The sequence below is a fragment of the Scyliorhinus torazame genome, chromosome 7 (genome assembly GCF_047496885.1).
Source record: "Scyliorhinus torazame isolate Kashiwa2021f chromosome 7, sScyTor2.1, whole genome shotgun sequence".
NCBI classification, from domain to species: domain Eukaryota; kingdom Metazoa; phylum Chordata; class Chondrichthyes; order Carcharhiniformes; family Scyliorhinidae; genus Scyliorhinus; species Scyliorhinus torazame.
In genome coordinates this window covers 254,718,470-254,731,932 of record NC_092713.1, presented here as the reverse complement: position 1 = coordinate 254,731,932, position 13,463 = coordinate 254,718,470, and the positions used below count along the sequence as shown (strand labels likewise).

Sequence of the window (13,463 nt, the reverse complement as noted above, 5' to 3'; positions counted from 1 at the left end):
TACGCAACACCCTGTCAGACATCCATCATTGGCAGTCGGGAATTCTAAATGAGACAGCATCCAAATAACTGTTCAATGATATGAGGGGCAAAATTCGCCAGAAACGGCGCGATGTCCGCCGACTGGCGCCCAAAACGGCGCAAATCAGACGGGCTTCGCGCCGCCCCAAAGGTGCGGAATGCTCCGCATCTTTGGGTGCTGAGCCCCAACATTGAGGGGCTAGGCCGGCGCCGGACGGATTTCCGCCCCGCCAGCTGGCGGAAAAGGCCTTTGGTGCCCCGCCAGCTGACGCGGAAATGACCTCTCTGGGCAGCGCATGCGCGGGAGTGTCAGCGGCCGCTGACAGCATTCCCGCGCATGCGCAGTGGAGGGAGTCTCTTCCGCCTCCGCCATGGTGGAGACGGTGGCGAAGGCGGAAGGGAAAGAGTGCCCCCAAGGCACAGGCCCGCCCGCGGATCGGTGGGCCCCGATCGCATTTTAGCGGCGGGACTTCGGCCCATCCGGGCCGGAGAATCGAGCGGGGGGGCCCGCCAACCGGCACGGCGCGATTCCCGCCCCCGCCGAATATCCGGTGCCGGAGACTTCGGCAACCGGCGGGGGCAGGATTCACGCCAGCCCCCGGCGATCCTCCGACCCGGCGGGGGGTCGGAGAATTTTGCCCGAGGTCTCTATAGGACGGTAGTGCCGTCTTATTTTTACACCAAAGATATTGGTCAGGCAATTGGATGCAGGTGTATCAGGTGCATGCAGTCTGCACTTCTTGATTCTGTTCAAGCCCTGCTAGTTACTGCAATAAGTCTCTGAAATTAAATTCATTTCAACACATAAGAATTTGTATCTTGTTTTGATTGCCTAAAAGAGGTACTAAGTGGAAGTCAGGTACTTTTCTACGATTAAAAAGAGCAAGAGGTAAGTTATTCCAGATGGCTTTTTCAAATTGAACCGAGCTCCCGAACAGCACTGGCAGAGGCCACAGGGCAAATTGCTTTCCTTCATGCCCGATTTGATGTTGATGGTACACAGTGTTAGCAACGCTTAACTCTTTTTAGAAATGCTGTCAGTGTGGATTCAAAATTGCACCTATAGGTTTTTCGGATCGAGTACATAAACAATCACCAAAACGACAACATGAAGGTGTGAGAGAAAATGCTACAAATATGCAAGTCAATGGATGATTAAATAGTTTTGGGCTTAAAACAGGTGGAAAACCAACGCCATTTATTGCTACGCTCGCCGATCCAAGGCATGATTGAAATTCAGCAGCCTGCATGCCAATTGCAGACCTGTTAAATACGTATGTTGTATCCATTTGCACAATGGAGGGAGACAAAAATCAGCAGTATAAGGAAATTTAAAAAAATTTTGTTTTAAATTCCAAAGCATTTTACTTTGCTTTCTAAATCTTTGTGTAAATACATTGGCAATCTGCCACACTATCGAGGATATTCAATATACATTTTTGAAGTATCTGTGAGTGTAATCTTTTTTTACATTTCCTATTGGGAAATTCTGAGCCAAAGCACATGGGCAGACACCATAAGAGTCCCAATGATCATGCTGAATCGATTTTAGTTTACTGCTAAAAATGATATAATTTTAGAGTGCGACAGGATTACTTAATGATTAGATGATTATGGGGAAATATTGTGCAATGTCATTTACACTTTATTAGGAATGCTATTCCTATTATTTTGATGCACTACCTGAAAATGGAAATGAAGAGTGTGACACCTTTAATTACATTGGAAATGCAGAGGAAATATAAAACTTAATTGCCATTTACCGGGTAACCATCTCTTCCTGGGGCCCCCTGTGGATGTGGAATGAATGAAACAACAAAACAGAAAACATTATCACAAAGCCATATTTTCTGAATCTCAAAAAGAATCATTCTCTCTAGCTGCATGACAAATAATGAACGTTAAAACTGATTAAATATAACTTGCACAAACTGCTATACAGTCGTGCTGCAAAAACAGCGCTTGAAACAGAAAACCCCATCTCTTTCATTACTGTGCTTCGCATCCCTGTGATTCAGCATTGATCAAAACACACTGAAAATTGCTGACTAACATTTATTTAATGAGTGATTTATGATTTATCCCATTTTTGGACAGGGGTGCCCAAGCTTGTGTCTTTGAGACTGCACAATTGCATGCCCCTGAGCCTTAGGGTAACATCTCTGAAGTTTAACTCAATACTCCTGCTAAATTGCAGATGTTAATGGATCATGATGTCCAGATTTAGAAAGTATTCACTAGTGAGGAAACGTTTGCTAATAAAAAAGCCCTTTCAACAACTCCAGGTATTAAAATTCAAACAGCAAATAAATGATATAAGCATAAATAGGAATGAGAAGCCTAAATTTTAAGAGCCAGATTGCTAGGACTCAGGGGTGCATATGGCCCTCAGGGTGCAGGTTGAATAACCCTGTTTTAGGACACTTGCATGAGAGGTTTAGTCACAGAATAGACACAATCAATTATCCAGTGATAATCTATAGAGTGCAATGATAAACAGCTGTTTCTAATTTTCTAACCAAAATATACCATTTAAATATGAAATAAAACATTCTGAGATTAAATGCACAAGTCAAAAGAAAAGAAAAGTAGACAAAGAAAAAAGAAGAAATCTCCTTAACTCAGTGGACCCAATCAGCTTTGTGGTATTCACAATACTTACAGGGAATCCTGAAAAAGAAGAGATGGAGAAAACGATCAGCTAAAATATCATGATTTGTTTGTGACATTTCTTCTTCCTAGTGTATAAGACACAAGTCTGTGTTATAAGGACTTACATTTTACAAAACATACATGATGCTCATGGAAGACATTTTCATAGCCGCCCAAATTTCAAAACATAACCCAGCATGGTCACTCACGTTTACCAAAGTCCTGTCAGTGTGTTTATGGTAGGCAGTAATAATAATTACATTTTCCAATATTTGCTTATTTTATTAAAGGAGCTAATATTCACAATGGGGACTATTTAAATGTACAGTAAAATGTTAAACAGTTAAAATCTTGTAATGTTAAGTTGTACAATGATATAAAAATGACTTAACTAACAAATGGCTAAGCTATGTTTAGCTTTGAATCTAATGTCATTGCACATTTTATGGATCAAATCAAATCTGGAAATTATAAAATGTAGAGGCAGGGCAGCACGGTGGCGCAGTGGGTTAGCCCTGCTGCCTCATGGCGCCGAGGTCCCAGGTTCGATCCCGGCTCTGGGTCACTGTCCGTGTGGGGTTTGCACATTCTCCCCGTGTTTGTATGGGTTTCGCCCCCACAACCCAAAGATGTGCAGGCTAGGTGGATTGGCCATGCTAAATTGCCCCTTAATTGGAAAAATGAATTGGGTACTCAAAATTGAGAGAAAAAAAAAATACTGTTTAAAAAAAAAAAAAAAAAAATGTAGAGGCCAGGTTTGAATAAAAAAAATAGCCTGGAAATTCCTGCTATGCCTCCCTGCTGGTAGCGTACATTCTTATCGAGGATACAAATGCAAATCTGCTAACACATACCACTAAAGGGCAGGCGTACAATTTCCTGTTCCCACAGACAAAGTACAGAGTACTAATCTCTCCCATTTCAAATGGATGTTAAATATCATCAAAGTTATTGATTGTCCCTTAAGCAATAACATTAACTTCCTCTTCCAGCCTCAGACATTTTAAGTTATGGGTGTTACGTTCAGTGCCACTGACCTTATCTAACATCAGAGGTGAACTTGGCACATTCACCAACATACCACCTAACATAGAGCGAACCCAGCACTGTTGCCTGGCAGTAAGTGAGGAGCATAATCCCTTCAGACTGAGCTTCAGTGTGGTGGCTATCACAGAATCCTGTACCCACTCTCACAATAGGGGCAGTACTGCCAATGACAATAAACCTGTTGGGCCCTATCAAATGGCCTCACTGTGCTCGACCCAGTGCCGTGATGAGGCGTTAATTCTCGTGACAGGCCTCTTGCAAGATTTGCGACTCTCTGAACACCTTGCAAGGTTTAACGAGCAGTTAGGCTCACTTAAATATGTCTGCGCCAGATTCCCCCAGTGCCCAGAAACAAACACCCGGGAGACCTCGGCATGGCACCGTTTAACACTGGTCCACACAAAGATGGACCGGATGTAACGGCACCTGGATGCGGTCTCCCAGATCAATGGTGGCCCCTCGGTGGTCAGGTTCTGGACAGGGTGATACCCTGGCACTCCAGTTGCCACCCAGGCACCTTGGCACTGCCATCCTGACACCTTGGCACTGCCATACTGGCACCTTGGCACTGCTACCTGGGCACCCTAACAGTGCCACCTGGACACCTTGGCAGTACCACCGTGGCACTCCAAGGTTTAACTTGTGTCAAAAAGTGATTGTGAAACTGGACCACCTGTCTTAAACATGTGAAGCACAATACACAACTTTTCGTACAGAAGGAAGTTTGGGCTATGGGAGAGCGTGGCCGGGATTCTCTAAAATTGCGGGTAGGTGTTGACGCTGGCGTAAACACAGGAGTGCTTCATGCCGGCGCCAACGGGCCTCCTGGCCCAGCGATTCCGTGGCCCTCGGGGGGCCAGCACGGACCCAGAGTGCTGCACGCAATGCCGATATGTGGATCTGCACTGCGGGCCGCGCATGCGCGCGCCGGCCGCTTCTGTGCCAGGCCCATGCAACATGGCGGAGCCACACAGCAGGCGGCGCGGAAGAAGGTATCCCCCCCAGATCACGCACGCCCGCCGATCGGTGGCCCCCGATCGCGGGCCTGGACTTCGTGGAGGCCCCTCCCAGAGTCTGATCCTCCCGCCCCCCCCCCCCCCCCCCCCCCACCAGGACGGCGACCGTGACCGCGGGTCCGAGCTCCCACCAGGTGGAACCACGTTAGAACCATGCCGCCGGCAACTCAGCCAGTTGACCGCGGAGAATCGGCGCGTGGGCCGATCCAGCGCCACGTCGACCGCGCAAGTGAATCGGAGAATCCCGGCCCATGTACTTCACCATAGGTATCACAATTATGCACATGGGGGGTTTTGTTTGATTTCACATTTGTAGCTTGTCCTGCACCTGGTGCTACTCCCTCAAATAGACAAATGACAGATCCACTGAAATTGGATTCTTAAAATGAGGTCACTGTTGTAAAATATCATTGCCTATTTTTCTGTTTAGCAATGAGGCGTTGGCCTCCTTTATTTGTGCTTGTTCCAACATCTGAACATTTTTATTTGCTTTCTTTTGACAATGCTTCCCTTTCATGTTTTAGTTGCTAAAATTGAAACAAGGTTTAAATGGAACGAAAATTAGTCATTGTGGGCTGCATGTTGAAACAGTGCTGTCCAATTCTCCTTGCTTCATGGATCCTCCCCATCATGTTTTCCACTGTGCTCCCTGCTTAGGTGATGCCTAAAATTTAGAAACCTAGCCTTGATTGTTAAAATTTTACATCTCTTGTGTCAATTTTCTGATTCCGCCCACCAGAGACCGAAAATTCCCATCCAAGATCGATGGACGTTCCAATGGCCCGTGAAATTGTCCATCCCCGCCCGTGATGATCCTCACGGCGGGTGGGACCGGGAGGTTTACCCATGATTTTTACTGACAATTCCGATGTCTGTTGATTTTTGCTCAGTGTCAAGCATGAAATGCTGGGCGACATTTTCATTTTTATCCCCAGGCATAAAGCATTGCCAGTTCAGAGAATAAAGAGCAAAAGTAGACCATGAGGAGGCAGAAGAAGGGCATGTCAGTCTCCACTCTATGCCTTGTACAATGGGCAAAAAAGATCCACGACAGAAAGGCGAATGGAATAATGTGATTCCATCCAGGTGCTGCTTTATAAAGTAAGTAAAGTCACCATAGTGCCAGATGACCACAGACTACTTTCCCCTTTGAGGGGAGAGCTGGCGGGTGGTGATTTAACCTAAGGATCACCCTCACCTCAGGCAAGGTTGAGAAGGCAGGGCCTTCATGAATAGCCTCAGCCAGTGCAGGAATTGAACCCATGCTGTTGGCCCTGCTCTGTATCATGAGCTAGCTGTCCACGCAACTGAGCTAAACCAGCTTTATATGCAGGCAGGGAAAACATAAATCTACCCCACTGATCCCATGTAAAATGTTTTCATCATGATTAGTAATTGAATGACTAAACTGGTAGGCAAGTCTTCTGGGAGCTGTCCTTGATTGGACATCTGTTATGAATTAACTTGGTAACAAAGTAGAAATATCTTCAAAAATGGAATTGTAACACTGTATAGACATCTATTGTGCTTGATATTAAATTAAATTTATCAAATCTTACTTTAGAAGAATATTTCAGGAATGCAATGTCATAAAGAATTTTTTTTTAGAGCATGTCTTTGAGCTCCCTTTTGTTAGAACCATAGAAATGATACATCACAGAAGGGGGTCATTCAGCCCACCTTGTCCATGCCGACCCAAAGACACCAAGGCACTCTTTCTAATCCCAGCGTCCTACACATGGCCCAGACCTCTGCAGCTCACAGCACTGAAGGTACAGATCCAGGTACTCTATAAAAGAGTTCAGGGTCTCCACCACCATCCCAGGCAGCGAATTCCAGACCCCACCACACTCATGTCCCCTCTGACCCTTCTGTCACTTTTATGTCCCCTCTGACACTTCAAAAATTTTTTTAGAGCACCCAATTCATTTTTTCCAATTAAGGGGCAATGTAGCGTGGACAATCCAACCACCCTGCACATCTTTTTGGGTTGTGGGGGTGAGACTCACGCAGACTTTGGGAGAATGTGGAAACTCCACACGGATAGTTACCCAGGGGTGGGTCAAACCCGGGTCTTCAGCACCACGAGGCAGCAGTGCTAACCACTGCATCACCGTGTCGCCCTGACCCTTCTGCCATTTAGCTTGAATCTATGACCCCTGGTTTTTGAATTCTCTGCCAAGGGAAACAGGTTCCTCCTGTAAATTCTATCTCTGCCCCGAACAATTTTGCGTACCTCAATCATGTTATCCCCCCAGCCTTCTCTGTTCCAAGGAAAACAACCCAATCTCTCCTCATTGCTACAATTCTCCAGCCCTGGCAACATTCTAGTAAAACTTCTCTGCACTCTCTCCAGAGCGATTACATCCTTCCTGTAATGTGGTGACCAGAACTGCACACAATACTCCGGTTGTGAGCTCACCAGTGTCTCATACAGTTCCATCATTATAGCCCTTCCTTTGTACTCTATCCCCCTGCCAATGAAGGAGAGCATTCCATATGCCTTCTTTACAACCTTATCTTCCTGTACTGCTACCTTGAGGGACCTGTGCACGTGCACGCCAAGATCTCTCGCTCCATCTACCCCTCTCAGTATATTCCCTTTTATTGTGTAACCATTTACCTCACTGTTTAGTATCATTATGGCCAGCACTTACCATTAAAGAGTAAATTAGGCAGCAATTTCTAGTCAGCACACTTGCATAGTTAATCACAAAATGCTGTCTGGGTTGCCTGACCCCTTCAGAAGCTGCGCTGTACCGATACCTCATTGAGAGACCCGACGTTGAAATGTTTGGAATGACATGAAAGTGTTTGAGGGAATAAATAAACCTCAATCATTTCTCCGTGGATGATTTCTTATTAATGAGTGGCAATGTGCAGGATAGGAGCACCTTGGTACCCTAACCGGACTATCCAAAAGAAAAGTTTTCACAAAATTACATTTAGAATTTGTGAAGTTTTCTCTGCTAGTACCTTTCAGATATTTCCAATTGCTGCAAAACAAAATAGTAATAGCAGTGGTAAAGGTTTGGCTTTAAAATGGACAGAATTCACAGGATAAATGGGATAAAAAGGTAAGTTGAATGGGGTGACTAAATTACTTCAATAATGAAAGACTTACTTGAGCAGTTTAAATATTAATAGCAATGATTACATATAAATGTAAAGGAAAGTCCAAGGGAAGCCCTGGGTGGGATTCTCCCATGCCGCACCGTTTTGGAGAATCGCCGTTCACGCCGATTCTTTCGCCAACGCCGGTCTGACGCCGTCCCGCCATTCTCCCAACTGGCGAGAACGGCGTCATCGAGGTCGGTGCCGCGCCTGCCGGAGAATCGCCCGAGGTGCTAAGTATGCTAAACATAGAACATTACAGCGCAGGACAGGCCCTTCGGCCCTCGATGTTGCGCCGACCTGTGAAACCACTCTAAAGCCCATCTACACTATTCCCTTATCGTCCATATGTCTATCCAATGACCATTTGAATGCCCTTAGTGTTGGCGAGTCCACTACTGTTGCAGGCAGGGCATTCCACGCCCTTACTACTCTCTGAGTAAAGAACCTACCTCTGACATCTGTCTTATATCTATCTCCCCTCTATTTAAAGGTATGTCCCCTCGTGCTAGACATCACCATCCGAGGAAAAAGGCTCTCACTGTCCACCCTATCTAATCCTCTGATCATCTTGTATGCCTCAATTAAGTCACCTCTTAATCTTCTTCTTTCTAAAGAAAATATGCTCAAGTCCCTCAGCCTTCCCTCATAAGATCTTCCCTCCAGACCAGGCAACATCCTGGTAAATCTCCTCTGCATCCTTTCCAATGCGTCCACATCCTTCCTATAATGCGGCGACCAGAACTGCACGCAATACTCCAAATGCGGCCGCAACAGAGTTTTGTACAGCTGCAACATGACCTCATGGCTCCGAAACTCAATCCCTCTACCAATAAAAGCTAACACACAATATGCCTTCTTAACAACCCTCTCAACCTGGGTGGCAACTTGCACGGATCTATGTACATGGACACCAAGGTCTCTCTGCTCATCCACACTACCAAGAATCTTACCATTTGCCCAGTACTCTGTCTTCCTGTTATTCCTTCCAAAATGAATTACCTCACATTTTTCTGCATTAAACTCCATATGCCACCTCTCAGCCCAGCTCTGCAGCTTATCTATGTCCCTCTGTAACGTGTTATATCCTTCCGCAGTGTCCACAACTCCACCGACTTTAGTGTCATCGGCAAATTTACTCACCCATCCTTCTACACCATCCACCAGGTCATTTATAAAAATGACAAACAGCAGTGGCCCCAAAACAGATCCTTGTGGTACACCACTGGTAACTGGACTCCAGGCTGAACATTTCCCATCAACCACCACCCTTTGTCTTCTTCCAGCTAGCCAATTTCTGATCCAAACTGCTAAATCACCCTGAATCCCATGCCTCTGTATTTTCTGCAATAGCCTACCGTGGGGAACCTTATCAAACGCTTTACTGAAATCCATATACACTACATCAACTGCTTTACCCTCGTCTACCTATTTGGTCACCTTCTCAAAGAACTCAATAAGGTTTGTGAGGCACGACCTACCCTTCACAAAACCGTGTTGACTATCTCTAATTAAATTATTCCTTTCCAGATGATTGTACATCCTATCTCTTATCAACCTTTCCAAGACTTTGCCCACAACAGAAGTAAGGCTCACTGGTCTATAGTTACCGGGATTGTCTCTACTCCCTTTCTTGAACAAGGGGACAACATTTGCTATCCTCCAGTCTTCTGGCACTATTCCTGTAGACAATGATGACATAAAGATCAAAGCCAAAGACTCAGCAATCTCCTCCCTAGCTTCCCAGAGAATCCTAGGATAAATCCCATCCGGCCCAGGGGACTTATCTATTTTCACACTTTCCAGAATTGCTAACACCTCCTCCTTAAGAACCTCAAGCCCTTCTAGTCTAGTAACCTGAATCTCAGCATTCCCGTCGACAACATTGTCTTTTTCCTGTGTGAATACTGACAAAAAATATTCATTTAGCACCTCTCCTATCTCCTCGGACTCCAAGCACAACTTCCCACTACTGTCCTTGACTGGCCCTACTCGTACCCTAGTCATTCTTTTATTCCTGACATATCTATAGAAAGCTTTAGGGTTATCCTTGATCCTACCTGCCAAAGACTTCTCATGTCCCCTCCTGGCTCTTCTTAGCTCTCTCTTTAGGTCCTTCCTAGCTAACTTGTAACTCTCGAGTGCCTTAACTGAACCTTCACGTCTCATCTTTACATAAGCCTCCTTCTTCCTCTTGACAAGTGATTCAACTACTTTAGTAAACCATGGTTCCATCGCTCAACCACTTCCACCCTGCCAGACAGGGGCATACTTATCAAGTACAAGCAGTAGCTGTTCCTTGAACCAGCTCCACATTTCAATTGTGCCCATCCCCTGCAGTTTCCCTCCCCATCCTATGCATCCTAAGTCTTGCCTTATCGCATCATAATTGCCTTTCCCCCAGCTATAACTCTTGCCCTGCGGTATATACCTATCCTTTTCCATCGCTAAAGTAAATGTAATCGAATTGTGGTCACTATCACCAAAGTGCTCACCTACCTCCAAATCTAACACCTGTCCAGATTCATTTCCCAGTACCAAATCCAATATGGCCTCGCCTCTCGTTGGCCTATCTACATACTGTGTCAGGAAACCCTCCTGCACACATTGGACAAAAAAGGACCCATCTAACGTGCTTGAACTATAGCGTTTCCAGTCAATATTTGGAAAGTTAAAGTCCAAATAACAACCACCCTGTTGCTTTCGCTCCTATCCAGAATCATCTTTGCAATCCTTTCCTCTACATCTCTGGACCTTTTCGGAGGCCTATAGAAAACTCCCAGCAGGGTGACCTCTCCTTTCCTGTTTCTGACCTCAGCCCATACCACCTCAGTAGACGAGTCCTCATCGAACGTCCTTTCTGCCACCGTAATACTGTCCTTGACTAACAATGCCACCCCTCCCCCTCTTATACCACCTTCTCTGAGCTTACTGAAATATCTAAACCCCGGCACATGTAACAACCATTCCTGTCCCTGCGCTATCCATGTCTCCGAAATGGCCACAACATCGAAGTCCCAGGTTCCAACCCATGCCGCAAGTTCACCCACCTTATTTTGGATGCTCCTGGCATTAAAGTAGACACACTTTAAACCACTTTCCTGCCTGCCGGTACACTCCTGCGACCTTGAAACCTTACTCACTACCTCACTACTCTCAACCTCCTGTATACTGGAGCTACAATTCAGGTTCCCAGACCCCTGCTGAACTAGTTTAAACCCTCCCGAAGAGCATTAGCAAATTTCCCCCCCAGGATATTAGTACCCCTCTGGTCCAGGTGTAGACCATCCCGTTTGTAGAGATCCCACCTACCCCAGAATGAGCCCCAATTATCCAGGTACCTGAAACCCTCCCTCCTGCACCATCCCTGTAGCCACGTGTTTAATTGCTCTCTCTCCCTATTCCTCGTCTCGCTAGCACGTGGCACGGGTAACAACCCAGAGATAATAACTCTGTTTGTCCTAGATCTAAGTTTCCACCCTAGCTCCCTGAATTCCTGCCTTACATCCCTATCCCTTTTCCTATGTCGTTGGTGCCTATGTGGACCACGACTTGGGGCTGCTCCCCCTCCCCCTTAAGGATCCCGAAAACACGATCCGAGACATCGCGGACCCTGGCACCTGGAAGGCAACACACCAACCGCGAGTCTCTCTCTATCCCCCTAACTATAGAGTCACCAATGACTAATGCTCTACTCCTCTCCCCCCTTCCCTTCTGAGCAACAGGGACAGACTCTATGCCAGAGACCTGTACCCCATGGCTAAGGTGCTAAGATACTACGAGCCCCCCACTATTCAGTGGCCCGGATTGGCTGAAGTCCCGACAGCGTGACCCCAGCAACCCCCCCCCCCACACACACACACACAGGAGCCGCAACACCCAGCCCCCATGAGGGCATGGCCAGCCCACGGTGGCGCAATGAAGAGGGACGGGGTAAACTGGGCGGTGGACGGAGACTGTGGGCAGGGGTCAGGGTGTCTGCAGCGAGATCAGGCAACCGAGGAACACATGTATCCCATGGCATCCGGCTGTCGAGGTGTAGCGCCATCGTTGAACATGTTGTATCTCCTCCACCACCCCCTCCTGCAGATCGTCATGTTTGTGCACCAGCCAGCGATGTTTGCCGCCGTGATGGGAGCCGCAGGTGGCCCTTCGGCAGTGTCGACGCAGGCGGCTGAGAGCAGCTGCAGCAGAGGGACTGGCTGCAGAGGGCCCCGTGCCACCCATTCAGGCTGCAGGCCCGCCCGCCCGCCAGGTGCAGGAGGAGGCGGAGGGGGACGATGACCACCACATTGTCGGGGATGCACAGGACGAGGATTCTGATCTTGATGAGGTGCAGGGGGAGGAGGAGGAGCAGGTGCTGGTGCCAAGGCGCTGGAGGCGCCCCATGAGGCCTCGAGTGTACCGTCACCGCATGTCGTTCGAGGACCTGGCGGACAGGGCACGCAGGAGGAGACTCCGAATGAGTAGGGAGACCGTCACACATATATGCCACCTCACGGCTCACCTGGCACCACGTGGAAAGGGGGGAGGACATGCTATCCTGGTGACCGTCAAGTTGATGGTAGCCCTCAACTTCTACGCGACGGGGCCGTTCCAGGCGCCGAGCGGGGACCTGTCCGGTATCTCACAGGCATCGGTGCACCGGTGCATCCAAGCAGTAACCGACGCCCAGTTGGATGCCTGGGCAGCGGGATTCGCCTCCGTGGCCAGGATACTGATGATCCAGGGGGTGATTGATGGGGTGCACGTCACCATGTGTCTACCATTGGAGAACAGGGACGTGTTCATGAACAGAAGGGGGACCTACTCCATGAATATTCAGGTGGTCTGCGATCATGCACGTGTACGCCCAGTACCCCGCAGTGTGCATGATGCCTTTATACTGGCGCAATCTTACATCCCCGCCATATTCGAGAGACCCCCCCCACGGCTGCGGGGGGTGCTGGGCAACAGTGGTTACCCATTGCGGTTGTGGCTGATGACACCTATATGTGGGCCACAGACCAAAGCGGAGACACGCTACAATGAGGCCAATGCAGCAACCAGAGGTGTTGTGGAGTGGTGATTTGGCCTCTTGAAGATGCGCGTCAGGTACCTGGACCGCTCTGTAGGGACCCTCCCAGTACCATTCAGAGAGGGTCGGCCGCATAGTTGTTGTCTGCTGCATGCTGCGCAACATAGCCCAGCAGAGGGGCGATGTCCTGGAGGAGGAGGCACAGGGGGAGCCCGATGATGGTGACGCATCTGCACATGAGGAGGGGGAGGAGGAACACACACCCGGCCTCACCGTTGTAACGAACGTCGGCCCCAGCGCCACTCAGTCCCCTTCACGACCCCTCAGGCACCGGACATAGAAGAGTCCTCTAGGTTTGGTGCAGTGACTTTAATCGTGACATTCACATACAAGTGCCCTAGCCTCTATAACTAAGCTGTGCCCTGCACCCGTGTCAACTTACCACATGTCTAACTTCTTTGCCTTACGGGCCCTACAGCTACGCCTTGGTGTTTCCCCAGGCGGTGCAGCAGGAGTGGAGGCGGACTGCTGAGACTCCTGCCCTGCGACGTGGCTCCCCGTCGGCGCGCGTTTCCAGGGGCAGTCCGGCTTGGATAG

At 48.1% G+C, this 13,463-nt stretch overlaps 1 protein-coding gene across 1 annotated transcript in view; it reads right to left on the bottom strand.

The window, feature by feature from the left end:
* Window positions 1-13,463, bottom strand: part of LOC140426964 (uncharacterized) — a 363,390-nt gene that overhangs the window by 233,141 nt on the left and 116,786 nt on the right. Inside the window, exons 4-5 of the mRNA XM_072512289.1 lie at window positions 2,683-2,690; window positions 1,784-1,810 (exon numbers count right to left, since the gene is read on the bottom strand). Coding sequence (XP_072368390.1) covers window positions 1,784-1,810; window positions 2,683-2,690 — 35 coding nt within the window. The remainder of the gene's footprint in view (window positions 1-1,783; window positions 1,811-2,682; window positions 2,691-13,463) is intronic.